We start from the raw sequence: 23288 nt of genomic DNA on the forward strand, positions 1-23288 counted from the left end.
ATTACAAACAGGAACAGTAAAGAACCTTTGGACAGCCTTAAGATTTTATGGAATATTTTAGCACAAATACAGGCATATTCTGTTAGTCCCAGAGTATTTGGTCATCTCTCTGCGTTCAACACAGGACAGAAGAGGAATGATAGTAAGGCAAATGTTATCAGTAGTTCATACATGACATATCAAGAAAGCTTTCTTTTTTTGAAGTTCAGTGTAGGGATGTAGGAGATAATTCATACTTTCTTATACGAGAGTGAAGAGTAACCTTTTAATACAATAATAGAAGTGAACAGCTTAACTGTGTCTTAATGCCCTTATGTGAGTCTTCATTACATCTAGCAAAATACGTACTTTGAAAGAGACAGGAAAAAAAAAAGAATGCTTTTTAGTATTAAACATGTTCTCTCAGAACTCAGGAAATAGCTTTTTAAGAAATGGTTTTTTCCTTTGTACAAAAACCTACATATACAGCTTCTCTAAGACTGATCATCTGCATCTCCGTTGCCCTTTTAGCTGCCAGTTGACTCTTGTCCCATCTACCCCGGAGCTTTGCATCTTCACATATTTTAAAAGTACTTCCCTTATATGTTGGGATGTAGTCGCTGGAGAGTTTCATATGGTTGGGCTTGTTAAATTATTTCCCCCCTTTTCACTCTTTCCTTTATCTCAAGATATGTCTTTGTCATCTGGATAGTAAAAGGTAGAGCAGGGGTTAAGGCTGTATTTATATAATATTAATAACCAATTGTAGCCAAAAATTATTTGGCATCATGGAGATAAAACAATGATTTTTGAAATTTAATGTAAAAGCATGATAAATGATTTTGGTCAAACTGCTGTGTGTGAGTGTGTGTGTGTGTGTGTGTGTGTGTGTGTGTGTGTGTGTGTGTGTAAACCTACCTATTGTATCTGCATGAACTGAAGAGGTTATATTTCTGGCAAATAGAGAGCTAAAGTCAACATACTGTACTATTTTCTAACTTCTAGATGAAGCAGCAATGTAAAGAGTACTGCTAGAAATGCTCAGTAAAGATATTCTACCTGGATTAATTCCATATTTCCAAGGAGCTATGATTCTATTTATATGGGTGTTCTCATCATGAAAATGGATCTCAGGCCTTCCATACTTTAGCTTATAATTTAAAGAATTGCTATGGTTAAAAAGTAATTAATTTGGGGCAGGTAGATAGCTGAGTGGATAGAGAGCCAGGCCTGGAGATGGGAGGTTTGGGGTTCAAATATGACCTCTGGCACTTCCTAGCTGTATGATCCTGCCCAAGTCACTTAATTCCCATTGCCTAGCCCTTACTGTTCTTCTGCCTTGGAACCATTACTTATTATTAATTCTGAGACAGAAGGTAAGGTGTTTTTTTTTAAAATTAAGCATCTGGGAATCAAACCTGCCAAGAAAAGCTTCTCTGAACTTGGTTAGGTTAGTACTTGGGCAAGATGTATGATTTATTGCAGGGTCATTCTCAAAGCCTTTTTTGATCCACCAGAGCTTGCATTCTGCTGTGATAGCCTTTGAGAACACAGGGTCACTTCCATATAATGATAAATCTTTGGAAGAGGATTTTCATGGATTAATCTCAAGAAAAATTACAGCCAAAAATGGTTCCCATTTCAGTTGATCTTATATATGGACAGATATAAGTTGCATTCTATTTTGCCTAAGAAATGCACCATTTCCACCTCAGAGAGAAAAGACAGACTGATAAATGTATATGATGAATTTCAGATAGCCCATCTAAATATGTAACTAGTTGTCAGCTGCAAAACTGTGGCCTCTGCTCTCCATGGCAGAGCATACACGGTCATAAGGATTGTGTTTTTTGGTTGGCGTTGCTTCACTTGATTCTACAGGATCAGTCACTGTGATGGGGCTATCTCTTGCAAATACCTCAGTGGATTCTCTCCAAATACAGTCTGCAGTAGCCTTAAAGCAATAGCTGTTACACTTTGGCCTGGATGCTTGTGTTGCACTGTTGAAGATTTGTCGGCTATTTGAGGTGGCAATTTTAATCTTCAGTGCCGCATCCACCCTGTCCACTACAGTATAAATCCCTATACTTCCATCATCAAAACCAACAATGATATTTAAATGCCTCTGTGACAGTGCAAGAAATGTTGGTGTCTTATAAAGTGAGCAAGCACCAATATTTTTACCGTCTGCGAGTCTCATGACAATTAAGCTGGAGACTGCACCATTGTCATCCTCCTCCTCTCCATTCCGGAAGCAAATGTAGACCAGGTAGCGGCCATCTCGAGATAGCCTCTGCCGCCAGATGATTCCAGCAGCATGGACCACTCGGAGCTTACCACTATGCAGATCAAGAACATTTATATTTTCATCTCCCCGGGATATAATGCCTAGTTTCCCATTGGGGGAAATCTCAAAGTCCTCTAGATTTTTTAAGAAATTGTTTGGAAGTTGCACACGTCGACAGATGACTTCGTCTGTCAGGCTCCAGATATTCACAGTTTCTGTTGATGTTATAAACACAATGATATCAGGGCAGTCGGGTATCAATTTGAAATTTACAATCATGGTTCCATCCTCACAGCAGAACTTCTTGGTGATACTTCCTGTCCATAAACTGACTGCCAGCACTTTGTTTTTTGTGATGCCTACCACAAATGTATTTGCAGAGGTTATAAATGCATTCTGTAAAGGAGTGAGAATATTGCACACCCTGTGGCCTGTGGCCAGTCGCCAAACCCGGGAGGCATTTTCCTCACAGAGTGAAACTACAAATTGATCATTGTGTGTAATCAGCAGCTGGGATATTCGTTGTCCATTAATTCGAAAGAGATTTTCACCACTACTGGTGTGCCACACATACTGGCTACATTTGTCATCTGATGTCACCATCACATCCCCAGAGGAGGTGAGCACGCAGTGTTCCACGATGCCTTCATGCTTAAATTCTGCCTCAATGAATCCATTGCTAAAGTTCCACTTATGGACAGACTCAGATCCATCTAGGGAATATATTATTTCTCCTCTCGCAGGCAACATCAATCTTTGGATGGGCTTTCCAGTCTTGTCTATGTTGGACATAGCCGTAATTATATCTATGTCCCAAATAGAAAGGACACCACTAGTAGATAGAGATAGCAGCATGTTATGGTGATTAGACTTGACCAACTTGACTATGGCTCCTGAGATTTCCTGTAAGCTCGCCATGCACTGTCCAGTGTCCCGCCTCCAAAAAAACACAGCTGAGGTATTTTCCATAGTAGCGATTATACAGTCTCCGTTTTTGGAGAGCACCGCTGAGATAAAGCGCTCGTTGTGTTTGGCTCTGAATTTCTCAGCCACCTTCCACATGGTAGTGTCTAAGAGTTCTATGCTGAGGGCTTTGCAGATAAGAATTGCACTTTGGTCCTCAGAAAGTTCAATGCTGACAACGTCACTGTCTTCTCTTCGACAATCAAAATCATCTGTTAACTGGGGATTGGTGATTTCCTCAGTATTCCAGACAGAAAGGCTGCCCTCACTGTCGACCATTACCATTTCCTGGGCTGTGTCCAAGATGAGAAGAAACTTCACAAAGCCACCAGAAAATTCGGATGTCACAGTGGAGAGCTTTTCTCCGCTCCCTAAATGAAATATGGTGGTTGTATTGAGAGATTGCCCACAGAAAGCATACACTCCATCCAGAGAGCACTGGACACAAGTGACTTCGTACCAGCAGTGGAACTGATAAAGAGGCCATCCGTAGAGCAGATCAATGACGGTGACATCTTTGCTGGCCTCCAACCAGGCAAGGGCGTGTGTAATCGATAAGGTAAAGCCATTGATGAAATTGGAGCCACTGCCATGCTTGGCGCCTTTGATTTCAACTTCAGAGAGGAGGCAGGAATTTATGTTGTCGTAAATCAGCAGGGTGTTGTTTGTTGTGGCTACCACGAGGTACTTTTCATCTGTGGTGAGCTTCATGCCCAGAATAACAGACTGGGCTGTGGTGATTTGCCTGAGCAGTTGGCGGGTCTCTACATCCCATGTGCTAATGGAGCCATTTTCCAAAGCTGTGAGGACAGTACTTGGGTTACACGTAGGCAAAATCTCAGTGACGTGTAGATGACTAGATGACAAAGGCAGCCTCTCAGGGCTGTAAGTCACATCCATGGAAGAATGTAAGGGGACAATGGAGCAGTATTTAGGTCCATCCTTGTCACATTCCAAAAGGAGGTGCCTCAGTTTGGGTAAAGAACTGACAACTGGAAGAAGCCTCTGCTGGAGCTCAGCAGAGAGGGAGCCGGGGAATGTGATGATTTTGCTCCTGATGCTCCGAAGGGTGCTGGCTAGAAACTTCAGTTCTTTCTCCTGTGAATAATTGTAAGCCACTTCAATGTCTGCAAGGGCTTTGTCAAATTGACCGATTTTTACCATGGTGTAAAGCCAGCTGAAGTTCATGATGACCCCATAGAGGAGGTCATCCGTTTTCCCACATCTCGTCAAGTGGTGTAAAAGCTCTGACATTTTGCGATGGTTGACAAAAAAGATGTCAGGCTCCAGTGGATTGCACTGAAACACCCAGGGTTGATCTGGAACCTGTCTATCAAAAGATGCCTGCTCCAGGAAATGCTTTTCTTCCTCTAGCAAACTTCTACTTTCCAGATCAAGGCAGCCATTCAAGTATGGATCTTCGAGGCAGAAAGCTTTCCTCCTGCCTCCAGACCAGACCCCTAGAAAATAATCTGCCAGGATTGTATGCATTTCACGTAGGTCACTATCATTATGTAGGTAAAGCTTCTGTGCTATCAGATGTAGGTGCCTATTGGCCCACACCAAGAGTGTGACATTTTTCACGTGCCTTTCTATCAGGTATCCACTCAAGCCCTCTTTAAGCCTTGCGACATATATATAAGGCACCCGCAAGGGGTTACTTGGTCGTATATTCTCGTTTAGTTCATTCATGACACTGTTGTCCAATGCTAAAACATCTTCCAACTCCATTTCACTCAAACCCATTTTAGCCATGGTGATATAACCCAGAGCTCGGGATACTAGTTTCTGCCCACATTTCTTCTCCAAGGACCAAAATAACTGCTCTATGCTTTCATGGACTGTGACGCAGAGGGAAGACTCATCCACATCTTTGTGAGACCTCCAGTTTCTCACCTCCCTGAAGGTTAAGTTGACAAACATTGGCAATGTGCACTTGGAGAGAGCTTCATTGACATATATCTGTTGCCCTGATGTCACTTTTCTTTTGACACGCAGCAACTGATGTTTTAGGACCTGACTGCACATTTTTCTGTCCCTTGGAATCAGCTCAATGTAGTTGTCTTCTTCATGAATAAGGCACCTCAGTTTCTGCAGGATCCCATGTTTGTTGGGTAGGGTGGACAGTACTATCCGTACAAAACGGGGAAGGTGAATGGGGAGCCACCAGAGTTTTCTGGCATCATCGATGTCAGAGAGCTGTTCTAGAGCATCAAATATTATTACCAGTGGTCTCTGATATGAAGACTCATTCAAGAGATTTATAAACAAGTCCCGAAGATCATGAATCTTCTTAGGATAGTTTTGCACCAGACACCGGTAGTTAACTGCCAGTTGTTCACAGATGCTTAGAAGAAGATTCTTAAGATCAGTGCTCATGTCTGTGGTTCCTAGAAATCTTACAATTACGACTGGGTCGGATTCGGGTCCCATCTCTTCATGTAGCCAACCATAAGCCTAAAACATAGAAACAGTGTTCAGAAGTTTAGGATTTAAACTAAAATAGCAAAAATTTAATATTCTTCTTGCCTAGTGGTTAGATTTCTAAAAACTTAAGCCATATGGAATATAGATGAGAGTGGAAAAGCAAAAAAAAAAAAAAAAAAAAAAAAAAAAAAAAAAAAAAAGCATGGAAGTGGCCCAAATTGAGAACAAAAAGACCAAGAACATGAAATCATACATTTTACTCCATAAGAGAGGTCCTGGAGGCTTCGCTCAGAATTTAATGACTCTTATAGTACACATCATTCAAAATAGATTAGTTATCTATTCAGCCCACAGAAGTAGCACATTAAAAAGCTTATATGTATATTTGTGGCCAAGGGTTGGAAGAGGCAGGCAGATTGATAGCAGCAAGTAGTGACAATTGCCAATGAGACATTGGGGAAAGAATTTTAAAAAAGTAAAAAAGCAGAAAGAAATAACAGAACCCCAAAGAATCATTCAGGCAGGCTGTCAAAATTGTGAACCTTGAAATCCTATTTAGAGTTAGCTTTAGAGAAATGTATTAAACATTAGAACACACAAATAAAAGGTGTTTGGGACAATGAAAAGCATATTGGTTTTGGAGTTAGAGTTTGAATCCCGGCTCGGTATTACTTACTACCTCTGGGACCTTTATTAGGATTTCTACTAAAAATAAAGGTTCCTAAAAACTGGAGACCTGCTTCCTACTCTAGTCTAATTAACTCTGATTTCCAGCAAATCACTTAACATCACAGGGCCTTCGTCTTCCATTTGGGGAGATTTGGCTTTGGCTAACCTGATAGGCTTGTTGTGAGGAACACATTTTAAATTGTTGTATAAATGTGAATTACTATTACTCAAAACACTGTGAGGACTAGCATTTGGGGCTTCATTGATGATGGAATGGTAGGATGAAGGAGAAAGTAGATGGAAGTGGAGGCATCTATAGAAATGCCATGGGGAGGAATTGTGGTACAGGGGAAAGATTGATTTGAAATAAGGAGATCTGAACTCAGACTCTGGCTCTGGCACTTGACCAGCTTTGAGACCTCAGACAATTCACATCACTTTCCAAGGCTCAGCTTTCACATCTGTGAAATAGGGGTTAGTGATTTACATGACGTGCTGAAGCATTTCACAGGAACCAGGAATATGGCCTTAGGAAGACAAAGATATGAAGTCCTCACATAAGCAAAATATAGGTGGTTTAGTATATAATGTGTTAGACCTGCCATTTCTGATCTCAGGAAGACATGAGTTCAAATCCCCTGGTAAGTCACTTAATTGCTGTCTGCCTCAGTTTTCTTATCTGTAAAATGGGAATAATAACAGCAGTTGCCTCTTAGGGTTGTTTTTGGACAAAATGAGGTAATATTTTTAACATCAAAGCACTATACACATTAGTTATTATTATTACTACTCAAAGGAGTAAGAAAAATTTTCTATCAGTTAGTGTTCTTGGTTCTTCTAGTGTTAATAGCCACACTTTTTGTGGTAGCAAAACAATTGAAATACTCATTGACTGGAGAATGACTGACTAAATTATGGCATATAAATATAATGGAACATTATGCAATATAACCTCAAGAAAAGAAAACTGATGAATTCAGAGACATATTGGAAGCCTTCTATGAACTGACAGACTAAAAAAAGTAAGCAGAACTAGAAGAAAATGAATTATAATATTACTTATTATATTATAATAATGTAAATAATGTAAATCAACAACAAAATGCAAATAGATTTTGAGTACTCTTAATGACCAATTTTAGTCCTAGAGAACAAATGATGAAACATTTCCCTCTTTTCCATGCAGGTAAAGGACTAGCTAAATGATAGAATATTGCAAATAATTTAATATAAGAGAAAGTTTATTGTAGAAATATTAATTCATTCAATATGAAAATGTCTGTTTGAGGAAGAGCTGGTCAGGATTATTTAATAGATGGCAAAGTGGGGAGGAAGGCACAGGGTGGGTAAATAACTTGCCTAACCTGGGGATAAGGGCAAACCACAAGGAAAAATCAGATTTGCTTGCCATCCTAATGATCTTTTCCATTTGTTGAATCAATCTCTTAGTAACATGAAAATCTTACATAATATCTAATTACAAATGAGATACTGGATGCACTAGGAAAAAATACTCTAATCTCATTTCACAAATATAATTTAGAACTTTAAAAAATCGTCTCAATATATTTAAGTGACTATTTAAAATTCATTAAAAGAACTAATTATGTAATCATAGTTTAATTAGTATAACCAAAATAATCAAGGAGTTGGGAAGGCTGTAATATGAGGCCAGACTTAAAAAGGTTAGGATTCTTCTCTGGAAACACAAAAGCTAAGAGAGGATATGAGCAAAGCCTTTAAAATTGTGAGGCATAAAATATGAATAAAGAGAGTAGTTCAAGAAATGCTAATAGTATAAAAAACTTAAAGACTTAAAAAGGTAAATTTAGAAACATGGAATGAAATATTACTATATATAATAGATAACCTTGTGACACTCATGACTTCAAGAGGTCCTACAGGCTGGAGACAGAAATAGGTTTAAAAAGAACTTAATAAAATTGAGTGAAAATAGATCAATAATGGGTTATGGAGGAACCTAGCATTAGAAAGGAAATAAATATGGTTTGGTAGTTTCTTTATTTTAAAAAAATATTTATTTATTTAAAACCCTTAACTTCTGTGTATTGACTCCTTGGTGGAAGAGTGGTAATGGTGGGCAATGGGGGTCAAGTGACTTGCCCAGGGTCACACAGCTGGGAAGTGTCTGAGGCCAGATTTGGATCTCCCGTCTCTAGGCCTGACTCTCAATCCACTGAGCTACCCAGCTTCCCCTGGTAGTTTCTTAACCTTCTCTTCCCCCTTTAAAATGTTTTTTTAAATTCTTTTTTCTCTCCTTTCCTCCCCTTTTCCTTTCCTTCCTTTCTTCCTTTCTTCCTTCCTTCCTTCCTTCCTTCTTTCCTATTATCTATATTCAAGTACGTTTTTTCCCTTATACTTGGGTTAATTGGATTATTTCATGAAAGTGTATTAAGAGGGGTGCCACATATAAGGGGATGACTATGCTCTCAAAGACATAATAAGAAAAAAAGCCTCTCGAACCCTAAACATAGTAGCAATGAAAACAGTAGTCTACCATCTACTGTTGTAGACATGTTTTATGTTATTACATGATTGACTTTCTATTTCCTACCTGCTTTTCATTGCTACACTTAGGGCTCCTTTCATTTCATCTGTAGATTTAGCCATACTTTAGATTCTAGGAGCAGTTCTAGACTTAGGCAGTGGGATATAAAGAGCCTTTCTTTGTGGACTGCATCAACAGTCTTGTCCTGATCTTATAATACCAAACCACAACCTTGTACTTCATTTCTAGTGACTGGACCCTTGTTTTTAATCCCCTCCCTGGCTATTGGACTTTGCCTTGACTGGATGCCTAGTACTCCAGTTTTTTCCTGAATTGGCATCCTGACTTACAAGGTCCCTAATCTTCCCATTGACTAGAGTCCTTCCTCTGAACTCTTATTCCTGTGGCCTGGTCCAAGCTGTTTGCAGGGAGGTAAGCTGGGCAGCACTATGGATAAAGTACTGGAATTGGAGGTAGGAAGACCTGGATTCAGAATGCTTCAGTAACTTACCAGCTAGGTAACCCTGGGCATATCACTTAATCTCTGTCTGAATTTAGTTTTTTTTAACCTAGGGGAATAATAATGGTATCTACTTCTTAAAGTTCTTATAAGGACCAAATGAGATAAAACTTGTAAAGTACCTAATACAGTGCCTGGCACATAGCAGGTACTTAAGAAATATTTGTTTCCTTTGCTTTCATCTTTGATTTTTTTTGTTTGTTTTGTTTCCAGATTGCGATGACCTTATCCTCTACTTGCTCTCCTGAATCTCCTCTTATCACATGCTGCTTGGACATCCTTTGATTACCTGCCCTGTCTCCACAATTCTTTCTGATCTCTGGGTCCTAGCCATCCTTTTTTGGACCCATCCTGCCAAGGAGCAAACCTTGGTTATGAAACCAAACAAAAATAAATACTAAGGCAATCATTTAAGATCGATAAGTTTCATTCGAACAACAGATATATAAATAAAACTGAAATAAATTCATTTCACTTATTTTTTAAATATATGAAATGGAACTTTACAAAAACACTTAAAACGAATCGACATTTACCTTCTTGGCTACTTCAGCTAAGAGAAGAGTTTTTCCAGTGCAAGGTCCTCCATAGGTGACAAGAGGGTTAATATGCCCTACCTTGCTGGGAAGAAGGTATTTGTGCACTATGTTTAGATATTCACATTTGTACTCATAGAAGGAGGCATATGTTTTACATAAAGATGAGTGCTGAAGGATTTCATCATACAGTGTATCGGTTTCTGTGTCAAAATTCTGTTGTACAGTTGCCTGAATGATGTCAATCATATCCTCATAAAACTGTTTACCAAGGCCTTCTATATAATGGTTTTCTACTTCTTGGGAATAACCTAGTTTCATGTCACAATGTGTAATAGAAGTGTAGACTCTCAGATTAGATGATGCAACGATGGTGGGAATAAATTCATCCCTGAGTTTTATCAGTTTCTCGTGGGCTTCTGGGTCTCGGATAATCCTTGGTTCTGTCCCAGTTATGTCCATGTATTTACCCATTGCTGGAATTTTCACAAAACGCTCAATGTTTGCAATTTTTCTAATATAGCAAACACATTTCTTTAGGAATGCTGGTGTTTGTTTTCCCAAAGCGAAGTCAAATTCATCTTCAATAGCTGAAAAAAGAAACAAAAGAAATCTGGTGTTAACTAACCCATTGAAAAGCAGAAACAACTTTATGTCTTTCATTTGATTGCTTTGCTCCTTTTGGAAAGTTCTAAGCAGAATAACCTCTACATAGGTGACCAGGCTTGTCAGTGGCATTAGACACAGATAGGAAGATGCTCAACATCAGAAGTATTAATTCCTAAGTGACCAGAAGTTACTTCAAATTAGTTTCATGACCAAAAGATTAATTCCTTAGAGAATTGGCCCAATGGCTTCATCTACTAGCTTTTCCAAACTTTACTGAATTTGTTGGAGGTTGGTTGGGAGGTGAGGGCAGGAGGGAGAAAAGGAGGTGGAAGAGAGCAAAAAGATACTGGCAAGTTGCAAATCTCCCATACAGTTAGGGATTTTGAGTATATAGTTGAGAGTTTATAGAAAAGACAAGTAATTGAGGTCTAAAATTTGATAGAAGAGCAACTCTCATAAATAATGTGCCACATAAAACTCAGGACACTGAGAGTCAGAAAAGTTGATGCCTAATATCACATAGATGGTAAAGGCCAGACCTAGGACTCTATTTCCTATGAAATACTATTATTCACAGAGATATAAGCTTGTGTGGTATCATTTTGTTGGAAGGATAAGTCAGTAAAAATATCACTTATCAATAAAAATGTTATAAAGCTTAATTAATAAGTTCATAATGAAATAATTTTTTAAAAACCAAAAGTTTTCATAACAAGTAGGACCAATATCATAGAATATAAGGGATAGAAAGAACTTCCTCAAAGATCATTTATTTTAACCCTCATTTTAACTATGAATCTCCTTTACAATGCCTTCTGACAAGTCATAATCTGATTTCTGCTTAAAAATCTTTAGGATCAGAAAACTCAAAAACTATTTTAAAATTGGTTCTCAAAAGTTTTATGATAAAAATGAATCGTACAATCAATTATGCAAATGGATACTTTCCCAAATAGGTTTTTAGTAGTATACTAGAAAATCAGTGTGGCTTAACTTGATAAGAGAAACAGCTGGATCCCTTTAAAACAGGCTATTTATTTTAAGTCTAAAGATCTAAGTCTAAAGACCAAGAGTGTCTTAATCTAAGAGAACAATATTGCCAAATTTAGTGTCTGGTAATCTTTACCTTTGTTTTAATCAGCTCCGATATCTTAAGAAATATCAAGAATTGTTAAACTGAGCTATCATTTCTGGTGGAGACAAGAAAGTAAATTAGCCAAAATGATTTATTATTTGTCGGGTTTAAAGTACACAGGCTAATCTAAATAACTTTAACATAAAAAAAACCACTATTACCATTCTATTTTGAGACAAAAATTGGAATAGCAACCAAGTGCTCTTACCACAGATCCATATTCCATACTATAAATTTTCAATGAGGAGAGAATAAAAGTTGTAGAAAAGGTTTCCAACCTGTAGTTTTCCTTCCAGTGTTCCAAATCTCTACATGTCCTATTTCTTCACCTGATATTTTCTCTTTTTTAAAATTTCTGGGTATTATCTCCTCCACCTTACCCCAAAGTGAAATCTAGGACATTTCCTTAGAGATTACTAGCCCACTGTGTTACTTCTAATAATGAAAACTCCTCTTTTTTTATTGCTAGAAGAGGTGCCATTTGGTTTAAATAAGAAATATTGGCTGAATGTGGTTTATTATATTTATCAAAAACCCTATAAGTGAAAAAGGATTTGACCTGTAGGTAAAGGTTGGATTATATCTTATTCTAGATTGAGATATTTAGGATAATTTATTTGAATCATATCATATGGATTAATTTACAAAAGATGTGTGTGTCCATTCTTTGGCCTTTGCTGGCAGTATGAAAGTTACCTGAAAAGAGATATCTCTTGGCTTGGCTGTGCTTCATTTTACCCCTTTCCTGTAGTAATTTCACAGCTGTCTTAAAAATCTTCTTTATCTCCTCTGATATCTCTTGCCATTTTTGTTCACTCTCAGCATTGGCAGAAGCCTGCATCTATGAAAAATGTTCAAAGAAACAGGCACTTATTTCAGACACTTAAAAAGGACAGCACTGACATTAAGGTGAGTGTGACAATTTGGTAAGGTGGAAAGAAGGCTTTGGAATCAAAGTACATGGCTTCAAAACCTACCTTAGTCACTAACTACCTGTTTGACCTTGGGGAATTTATATAATGTCCTTGGTTTTCACTTTCCTCATTTGTAAACAAGGAAGTTGGATTAGATCAGTGATGGTGAATCTTTTAAAGATGGAGTGCCCAGCCCCACCCCCACCAGACTGAGTACCATGCCCCTCCCCCCACCAAATGCCAGGTACACCCTCCCCTCCCCTTAATCCATATAGGGGAGAGAGAAAGCGCTCCCATTGAGCTGCTGGGAAGAGGGTCAGATGATGTGGAAAAATGTTGTCAGGATGGGTGGAAAACGGATGGGAAGGGAACAGCTCTGCCTCAGTCCCTCTGCTTTTCTAGTAACAAATTCGGGGGTGGGTAGGGAGGCTGGCTGCATGCTTATAGGAGAGTATTCTGCATGTCATCATTGGCACACGTGCCATAGGTTCACCATCATTGCTCTAAGTGATCTCCCCTTCCTCCTAGGACTGATACAAACAAGATGCAGTGCACTAGTAATGCATCTTTCTGACAATCTACAGTCACAAAGGAAATGAGGATGAAAAGAGGCACCATTATGGACATTGGTGTCCATATTGTGGTGACATCCCTAGTGAAAACATTTGATGACACCATCACTATAGTAAGAAATCTGAGAGGTGAGAAGGATATTTTCTCAAGCAATTTAAGGAAGTTAGTTTTAACTATTGTAGTGAGGGAATGGGCATATTGGAATCTGCTGGATGGCCACTAAAGGGTTATGTAGTGAGGGTAGGGGTAGAAGGGTGAAATTATTCAACTTTCTGCTCAAATAGAATGTTTTTGTATGTAGCCTCACAGATGATACTTTCTGGACCATACTGCCCCATTCTTGTCCAATAGACATAGTGTTATGTAGAAATGGATGCATGGGATCCCTGCAAAGATACAAGGATAGGTAAGGGGGAAACGAATATGTGACTGACGGAATATAATCATCTCTACCCTTACTTGTGTTTTATTATTCCTAGACTTTTAAAATGACACAGGGAAGCCAGGCTGCTAGGTTCAAGAGAATTTCATGAAGCAGGAGACACAGCATAGTGGAATAATAGTATACTAATAGTATTTAGAATCAGAAAAAAAGTTCAATTCCCTTTTTTGACACTAGGTGTGAGACATTGGGCAAGCCATTTGGCTGATGGGTTTAGTTTTCTCATTTGTAAAATTAGGGGGCTGGACCAGATGATCTTGAAGGTCCTTTTCAACTATAAAGCTATGATTCCTTTACATGGCTTTCTTTTTCTCCTCTAATCTGGGAACTCAGTACTTGCTCCTTCTGGAATAAGAAGGAGAACTGACAACTAGGAAAGTGAAGTTTAAAGCACATAGGAGAACCAATTTCTTTTTACTAGTTTACCAACTGTTTGTTGATTCCCATTTATATTTACAGTATTATACTAGATGCAATTCTGCAGGTAGATACCAAAGAAGAAAAAGCTATAATTTTTGCTCTCTAGATGCTTATAATTGATTGAAGAGACATATACTGATGAAACATAATAAATGCACAATGTTTCATGTGTTAAGGAAATAGAAACTGAGAGGAAAGACACCATGACCATAGTAATCTGTGCTTCTTTGATGCCTTAGGTATGTGTGAACTTGGGGTTTAGCATCCCCAATACATTTAATGAGAGAAGAAGCCGAGGAATCCTAGACTTAGCTTACCTTGTAGATAACTAGTCTGGGTAATTCATGATGAGAAGAAAGAGAAAGAGGAGGGAGTATTTCCATGTGATATCTTGATCAGGACATCAATCGGGGGGAAATGAGTTGAAGTTATCAGGGTAGTCCTTAAACTGATGTAGGTTTCTTTTTTGGCATCATCTCCATGTTTATACATCTAGTAGGTTTTTAGGCATTAAAATTTGAAAGTATTTTGATCTGTGTCCTTAAATGTATGTTTGAATGTTCATCAAGATATAGTTTCCTTCTGAAATGTTATTATCTGAACTCTGAGCTGATATAGCAGATCTAATCGATAAGTATTTGTAAAAGTTTTGGTGTCTGAAATAATTGTTAGATTATCTAGAGATCGTAAATATTACAGGAAGCCATAGGACTTTCAGGTAACATGCAATTTGAGGGGATGAAAATATTCTATTTTCTGGGAAAACCCAAAGTACTAGGAATGAGGTATCACCAATCTTTTCTTTTATTCACATTGTTTATGCTCTCGGGAATAAAAGGTGATAGGTAAAGAACTTTATAATTATTCCATTCTTTTATGAAATATGAGCATAACAACAGACTCTTTAGATAGAAATAACAAGTATTATCACCCCAATTTTATAGGTAACTGAACTGGGGAATGAGATGCAGTAATAATTTGGCAGAGAGGAGGCTTGAAAGTACATCTGCTGAGTCCTATTCCAGTGCCCTTTCCAATATACCAAGTTCTGTCTTAGAGTCTATTTCTCATGGCTCTTTTGATATAACTCAGTTACTGGTGTGCACATTTCATACTAGCTCCTTTTCCCCTCATTAGTCCCAGCTTGAACATGTTCCATCATAGATTTTAGACCTGAAAGGGGCCTTTGATAACAGCTAGTACAGTTTTGTAGGAATATCTCTACGAACCTTAACCAAGGCAATAAAAATATGAAACAAAACAAAAAATAATAAGAAGAAAATGTGCTTTTATTTATACATTAAAAATGGCACTTTTTCTGTTTTAACTGTCCATTTGACACAGCTGAAATCTCTGTCATTTATCTCTTTTATAAACTAATACTCAAATAATAATATCTTAGTCACAATAAAGGTATATTCAGTAATATATTCATAATATGGTCAATAATATGCATATATTCAGTAATAGATTCCATTCTGTTTTCCAAATATATTCTTCTTAATTCTATCCAGAAACAAGGAGGCTCATTGACTACTGTACCATTAATGAACTACATGCTTCCACTAAGCTTGAATTAGGAAAACTATAGAAAGTATGGCTAAGGATCTCAGGACTTTAGATTTTATTCTTCACTTCTAGTTTTCAGTTCCAAATATCACACAAAATTTCTAACAGTGAGACATTTTAATAATGTATATAATCCTCAGTTAGCCTGATAAAGCTCCTTGAGGGCAAGGATTGTTTTTTGCCACTTTTTTACCCCCAAGGCTTAGCACAATGCCTGGCCCATAATAAGTGCTTAATAAAGATTTATTAATTGGTTGATTTTGCAGTAGTGGTCCAAGGATCATAGATAACACTTTGGTAATAATAAAATAATTTATCTTATATAACTTTTACTCCATAATGCCTTACTTTGTATAATGCTTTATAATTTTACAAAACCCTTTCATCTATATCACTTCATTTTTTTTTTAATTTTTAAACCCTTAACTTCTGTGTATTGACTTATAGGTGGAAGAGTGGTAAGGGTAGGCAATGGGGGTCAAGTGACTTGCCCAGGGTCACACAGCTGGGAAGTGTCTGAGGCCGGATTTGAACCTAGGACCTCCTGTCTCTAGGCCTGGCTCTCAATCCACTGAGCTACCCAGCTGCCCCATATATCACTTCATTTTTGAGGTTCATGTTATCCCTTTAAGTTCAATAGGACTAAAATTACTACCCCATTTTATGGAAGAGGAAGCACCATCATATCTAGACTATGAGTAATAGTGAAAGGTTGGAAGGGAAGAGAGAACCAAAGATGATAAGAGTTGGGGTACAATTTGGAGGAAAGTAATGAACTGACCTTGGGCAAGGTCTAGAATTGATGGTCAGGTTGAAGAGAATCAGATGTCAGATAAGCATCTGGGAGTCAGGGCAAGGACAGCTACTGAAAGGAAATCAAGGCAAGGTGGAGACCAATCATGTAGTCAGGTCAGCATGGAGGAAGCGCCTTTTATGCTTGTTGCTAATGTAAGAGCCAATCCCAGTCATTGTTTTTTTTTAATGCACAAACAGGTGAACCACAGTTGAAAGATGCTAAATAATCTAGCTTAATTACAATAGAAAGGATGAAATAAGAGAAAAGAAAAAAATGCCTAAAATGAAAGAATAATGTGTTAAAAATGAACTTGTCCCCAGGCCATATAAGGCCATTTTGGCAGGTAATGATGAAAAGCCAGACATCTGATTTTGAATCCAGAAAATTTTCCCATATATTATGTGGTCCCTTCTTTACCCCAGTTAATTAGTTTGTTATAAATTAACTTGTTTTTAGGTCTGGAAATGAAGATTTTTCAATAGTCCATACAACAAGAGTTCTTAGACTTTTTTTTGGGTGGGGATGGAATACTTTTTCAATCTGATGGATTACAAAAGATATCAGTTAGACTGAGAGCTCCTTGAGAGCAATTCTTTGTATTCTCTGTGTTTAGCATTGTGCATTGGCACATAGTACACACACACATATATCTTGCATATACGTATACAACTTCACCATATATGTATATATGCACACATATGAATTCATACATATGTACGAAACTGAATTGCAATGAAAATCAAATCAATAAACATTTATTAATGGTCTGCTATGTGATCAGGAGGCAGCTAAGTCACTCAGTGGATAGAGCTAGTTTGGGAGTCAGGGAAGACCTGCATTCAAACCGGGTTTCAGACACTTATTAGTTGTGTGACCGTGGACAAATCATATTTACCCCTATTTGCCTTAATCCACTGGAGAAGAAAATGACAAACCATTCCATTATATTTGCCAAGAAAACCCCACAGATAGCACTGATGTGCTATGGTCCACAGGATCACTAAAAGTCAGAGACACCTGAACGACTGAACTATAACTTGTGATAGCACCACAGACTGAGAGCCAGGACAATTATGGACCATTTCTAAGCTCGCTAGTGACAGAGTGGGACTAAAATTCAGGTTCCTGGAGGCCCAGGCTGGTGATCTTTCCACTGTCCTTAGCTACTTTCAAGGGGGAACTTTCTGGTAGAACGGTTTCATTATTTCCTACAGAAATTTCAGGTTTGAGAAATGTCAATCGTCTTTTTCTTTCTTTTGGGGTGGAGTGAGGAGATGGACAACGTGTGTTTGATGATTGGTCAAAGGCAGAATTGGGAAGCCTGGGTGACTGGTGATTCTTCCAGAGTACTCTCTGATTCCATATAATATGAGTATGAATTTTTCCCAATGTCACTTTCATTATGATTTTGAGGCATGTTATAAAAGAGAATTGGAAAACGATAGCGAGAATGCTAAATCTATAGACAGGGGGTTTGGATTTGGGACCTATGTAATCTTGGGCAAGTCAAATGAACTTACTGAGCCCCAGTTATCTCATATTCAAGATAAATATAAACTTTCATTGTTGTAAAGGGATGATTAGATATGAGCAGACTAGATTCTGGTATTAAATAATAGCTATAAGGTGTAATAGATAGAGTGCTGTACTTAGAGAGTTGAGGAATCTTACACTTACCTAGCTCTATAATCATGAGATATTTACTTGATATTTCTTAGTTTCCTAATATGGAAAATGGGGATAATACTAACATCTATCTCAAAGGGTTGTTTATGATGGTCAAAAAAGACAATGTGTGCATGGTGCTTTGTAAACTTCAAAATACTAAATAAATTATAAGTTTCCAGTAGAAAGAACATTGTCAGCTAGTCAACAAGCATTTAATAAACACTTACCAAGTGCCAGTCATGATGCTAAACATTGGAGATAGATATCAAAATATTCAATAAATTTTTGGCATAGAAAACTGGGTCTTAATGTCAGATGATCTGGGTTCAAATCCTGCCTCTGACACTACCTATGTGACTTTGGGCAAATTATTTAGGCTTCCAGTTCTCAGTCTCCTCATCTGTAAAATGTGCTTAGCAAGTTAGGTCTTTTTAGCTCTAGAGCCTGTTATTGTGATGGTTTCTTTCTGAGCTTCAGGAGAATTCATATTTATGTTCTATGGCACAGAGTGGGAATGCTATCCTGAAATGTTTTGTAAGTGAAATTCTAAAATATTTTCCCAGAATGAATGAATGCTTACAAACATAAAGGACTCTAGTAGTAGACAACTTACTGAATTCTTATTGCTTTTCAGCATTTCAGATTTAGGTCTGAGGTAATATGCTGCTGGGACAGAGTTCTCATCCCGGCAGTACCATTCTTCAAGCACCTTGGTTTCCAGCTTTGCTTCTATGGCAGCATCTAAAATCATCTCAAATTCTGATGATTCAACTTCTCCAGGAATTCGGATGTTCCCATACTTTTCACCTAATAGTCCCTGTGTGTGAACAAGAAAGTGAAGGTCAGCATTCTGTAGAACATTTTATACAGTGCCACTCAGGTTTTAAAATATAAGAGGGCTTGGTATTTCATTCTAGAATCCTTTAATCACATGGGATGATTACTTAGGATTAGACTAGATATCATACGAATGGCATGAAATTGAACCAACATCCTATTTCATTTTTTACTAAGGTTTATTGATTTTTTTTACATTATAGTCATTTCCCAATATCCCCTCTTCACCCAACTCCTAAAAAAATACCTCTTTATTACAAAGAAAAACAGACATGAAAAATTCAACTACATAAGTAATCTGATATAGGCAGCATGATGCAGTTGCCCACCCACTGTAGTTAATTATTGAGAGGATGGAAATATGTTTCATCATCTGTTCTCCGAGACCAACACTGATCACTGTAATTAATGAGTTGATTTTTAAATTTAGTTATGTTTTACATCATCTTAGTCATGGTGCTTACTGTTTCTTTCCTTCTACTTTCTTAAATCGATATTTGTGGATACAAGTCTTTCCATGTTTCCCTGAATGCTTCATGTGCATTGTTTCATAGAATGCTGCAATAACTCCATTACATTGCTGTACCACGATTTAGGTAGTCATTCACCATTTGATAGACACCTAATTTGTTTCTAGTATTTTATCATCTCAAAAAGTACAACAATTAATACTTTTTTTTGGTTTTTGGACCATTATTTCTGTCACCAATTTCCTTGTAATATATACTTTGTATCTTTGGTTCAAAGGACACCAAGATTAGTACCTTTACTCATTTAATTTCAAATTGCTTCACAGAATGGTTATGGTAACCCACAGCTTTAGTTCCTCCAACATTTGCTTTTTCAAAGTTTTTGGCAATTCGATGAGTGAGGGATAAAATTTTAGAGTTTTAACATTTCATTGTTGATTCAGTCAATTATATATTGTTATGACACTAGGAAACAAGATTTGACACTTCTTCAGGCAAATTCAGAACATGGTGTTTTTTATTTATCTATTGATTTTTTCAGAGACAATATTACACGAAAACATGTAAATTGTTAACCATTATGCAAATTAACCAATTAAATTAATTTAAACCAATTAAATGTTAACCAAAATGCAAAAAAATTTATGGCATTATAATTGTGATTTTCTTAGAAGGGTTTGGATGAATAAATAGAATCCTATTTTCTCCAAGCTTTTGAAATTAAGTCAAAAAGGAGATCTAATACCAATAGTATTAAAGAAGAAGAGGAATTTCTGGCAGATTGAATAGTTCATTTCTTTATTAGAAGAAAAAATGTGGCTTTAGAAAGTCAGTAGAGGAAAGAAATATATATGATGGAATGGAAAAGCTATGACACCTACACTAAATCTTCAGAGGAACAATCCTCGGCAAACTCAATTTCTTCAAGGATAAGATCTGGTTCACACAGCACCCAACAATTTAGTCTATATTGATAACACAAGATCAATGGACAGGATAGGGTTTGGACATATGATTTCATTGGCATACAGAACTCTCACATGAGGCATTCTCTAATAATGGATGTCAGTATATTTACCACAATTTTAGTAAATTTAATAAAACCACAGTTTTAGAAAGAGTGGCCTAGGATATTTAGAAGTTAGTCAAAGCCAGTATATGCCAGAGGTAGCACTTAAAACCAGGGCTCCCTGACTCTGATGTTATGATTGGAGCCCATCATTCTTGGTCAACACAATTTTCTAGGTGTTTCATCTCAAAATATTGCTAAATTTTAAATTATGATGTTGGGTTATAGACAAAAGTATAGATTATCGAACAAATTAAAAAACTTAACTAGATCCCTTTGATGTTGTTTAGATGATAGCTCTTCAGATGACTTATTGATCACCCTATATGAATCGACAAACTGTCCACCTAATATTTATCTACTTCACAGCATGATAGTGTTTGAACTTAAATCCTATATAATTCCCCAATTCCCCAATAATGTCATTACACAAAGATGGATATACATTTTTGTTCTTATTTTTATTTTTTTTAAACTGGAAAATTCTTGCTATGACTAGGAAATTATACAGGATTTTTCTTTTTATCCTTGAGTTCTTTGGAGTATGTGCTTAGGAATGAGATTACTCAAAAGGGTACAAATATTTAGAATGATTGTGCCAATTTAAAGCTTTACCAAGAGAATCAATTAGTGTTCCTTTCTTCCCACAGCTTCTACAGATAGTCTGTTTCCATTTTTTTAATCACAGTATTTATAGGATCACAGATTTAGAGTTGACTAGTGTAACACCCTCATTTTGAAGATCAGGAAACTGAAGGCTGGAGTGTCTAAACAACTTGCTTAGGATCACTTAAGAAGCAAGTACCAGAGCCAAGATTTTAAACAAAGGTGTTTGGACTTTTTTTTCTTGCTATTTCCACCTACCACTCTACTATATTTCATTTAGTCTCAGACCAGAGAATCAATAACTATTTTAAAATATCTGTCTTAATTGGGCAACTGGCACTTGACATTCTTATTATTTGATCAACATAATGAAGTTGGCAAGAAGATATGTTTCTTGACCTACAGTTTACCATTTAAGCAAGGAAGAGAAAAATATACTGATATAACAATTCCTGCTATGTGGCAAGTAAGGTTTAAAAAGTGTCTGCATGCCCTGAACCTATAATGATTTGATGGAGTTATCTTTTTTTCCCGTCTCTTCAGTTTTCTTTAGATGGAACGCTCATGATTCATGTTCAGTGACTTTTCAAGGGTCCAAGATAGGAGGTGATCCCCATCCAGTCCTACAACCTGTTGACAAACAAGGAATCTAAAAGGAATTCTGCTACTGTATCTTAGTGAAATGTTATTATAGACCTAGGCTGAGATGGTCCCAATGAAGCACAGAGAGAGTAAAATCAGTTTTGTTTTTCCACTATTTAATTCAACAAATCATTATCAGGGACCTCTTCTGTACAAGGAAGGGACTATGTCAATTTCTGCGGATACATAGACAAAAGTGAAGTGAGATGAATTGTCAAAAAGATACTTTTTGGAAAACTAGTCAATTTAGGGAATAAGTCAGTTAGCCAGTGTTAGGCATCTCAGAAAAAAATTCATTTTTGATATAGTCATTTGGGCATTGCATACAACTTTAAGTTTCAGGCTACAAGAATTTAGATTGATTCCCTCCCACCCATTTATTTAAATGGCCTATGATTCAATGCTAGAAGCAGTTATTCTTTATGGACCAAGCAGCACTAGATGTACTCATCTTGTACTGGGAATTGCAGTGATACAACTGGCTGAATACAGTCAGAGCTTTTAAAAAAATGTAGGATGGTAAATGAAACTGAAAAAACTCAGTGAGATCACTGAAACCCTCCCAACCCCAACTTAGAAATTAACATGGCAAAATTGATGAACTATTGGGTTTTCTCTGATAATTGTGTCTTACATAAATCTGAATTTTAATGGACCCTCCTCTTTTGCCTCCCTTCTTGTATAAATTGGTACCAACATACAGTTATATCTATCTATCTGAGGGAAATGACTTTTAGAGGTTAAGAAAAAATGTTCTTTTAAATTCATTTTCACAGGAAAAGTCCAATTTTCTTCCTTCTTTCATGTTTCAAGGACTCCCAATACTCTTTGCACTAGCATTAGAGAATTAACATAGTTGATTGATTGGTTTCTGGGCCAGGGTCTAATTTACATTACATTGAAGTGAACTGCATTCTGGAACCAGGGAATGCCTGAAGATCTTTGTGAATTGAGTTTGTGATTCCATAGAATTATCCTCATTCTGCTTTTGGACTTTAGAAAGGACATATGAAGTTAGGGTTATCCTAAGGATTGAATTGGGTAAGTTGCTATAGTTCGGTGTTTTTTTTCTTTCTATCCTGCTGGCTGCTGAGCACTGTTAACTCAAGAAGGCAACTGGCTTCATCAGTGTGTGTGAGGATGAGACTCTGATTTGCTCCTGCCCCCATAAAAGCTAAGGTTAGCTCCAGGACCTACACCCCCTGAGAAGTGCCAATTTGTAGGATTTACATACTTTGATGCTCTTGCAGAGCCAGTTATACCTAGTTCATACTTTTAACAGGTTATTTTCTGTAATTTTTTTGAAAGGTCAAGAAGCACTTTCATTACTTCTTTTACACACACACACACACACACACACACACACACACACACACACACACACACACTCTGTTTTCCTAGTTTCCTTTGCTGAGTATTAGGGAAGTAGGTACTGAGAAGTCTTTTCCCCCTATTACTTGCATTAATGCTTAGTCTCGAGCCAGTATTTTACTTTTTATGTCTTGTCTGCTAGTTCTGATTTTAGAGCTTTCCAGCTGAGCTTGGACTGGGACTCAAGCCAACTGAGCTACAATTCTTTCCAAAATTAGCCCACATTGGACCTAGTAGTTTGTGTAAATCCACAATTGACTGAAAGAAGTGTGGTCTA

At 37.2% G+C, this 23288-nt stretch overlaps 1 protein-coding gene across 1 annotated transcript in view; it reads right to left on the reverse strand.

Annotated features, from left to right (window-relative positions):
- Nucleotides 1–1756: 1756 nt before the first annotated feature.
- The window catches only part of NWD2 (NACHT and WD repeat domain containing 2), a 171111-nt gene continuing 149579 nt past the window's right edge, over nucleotides 1757–23288 (reverse strand). Inside the window, exons 4-7 of the mRNA XM_044680197.1 lie at nucleotides 18630–18833; nucleotides 12331–12475; nucleotides 9891–10480; nucleotides 1757–5686 (exon numbers count right to left, since the gene is read on the reverse strand). Of these exons, the coding sequence (XP_044536132.1) occupies nucleotides 1757–5686; nucleotides 9891–10480; nucleotides 12331–12475; nucleotides 18630–18833 (4869 nt within the window). The remainder of the gene's footprint in view (nucleotides 5687–9890; nucleotides 10481–12330; nucleotides 12476–18629; nucleotides 18834–23288) is intronic.

This window comes from Gracilinanus agilis, chromosome 6 (assembly GCF_016433145.1).
Source record: "Gracilinanus agilis isolate LMUSP501 chromosome 6, AgileGrace, whole genome shotgun sequence".
NCBI classification, from domain to species: Eukaryota; Metazoa; Chordata; class Mammalia; order Didelphimorphia; family Didelphidae; genus Gracilinanus; species Gracilinanus agilis.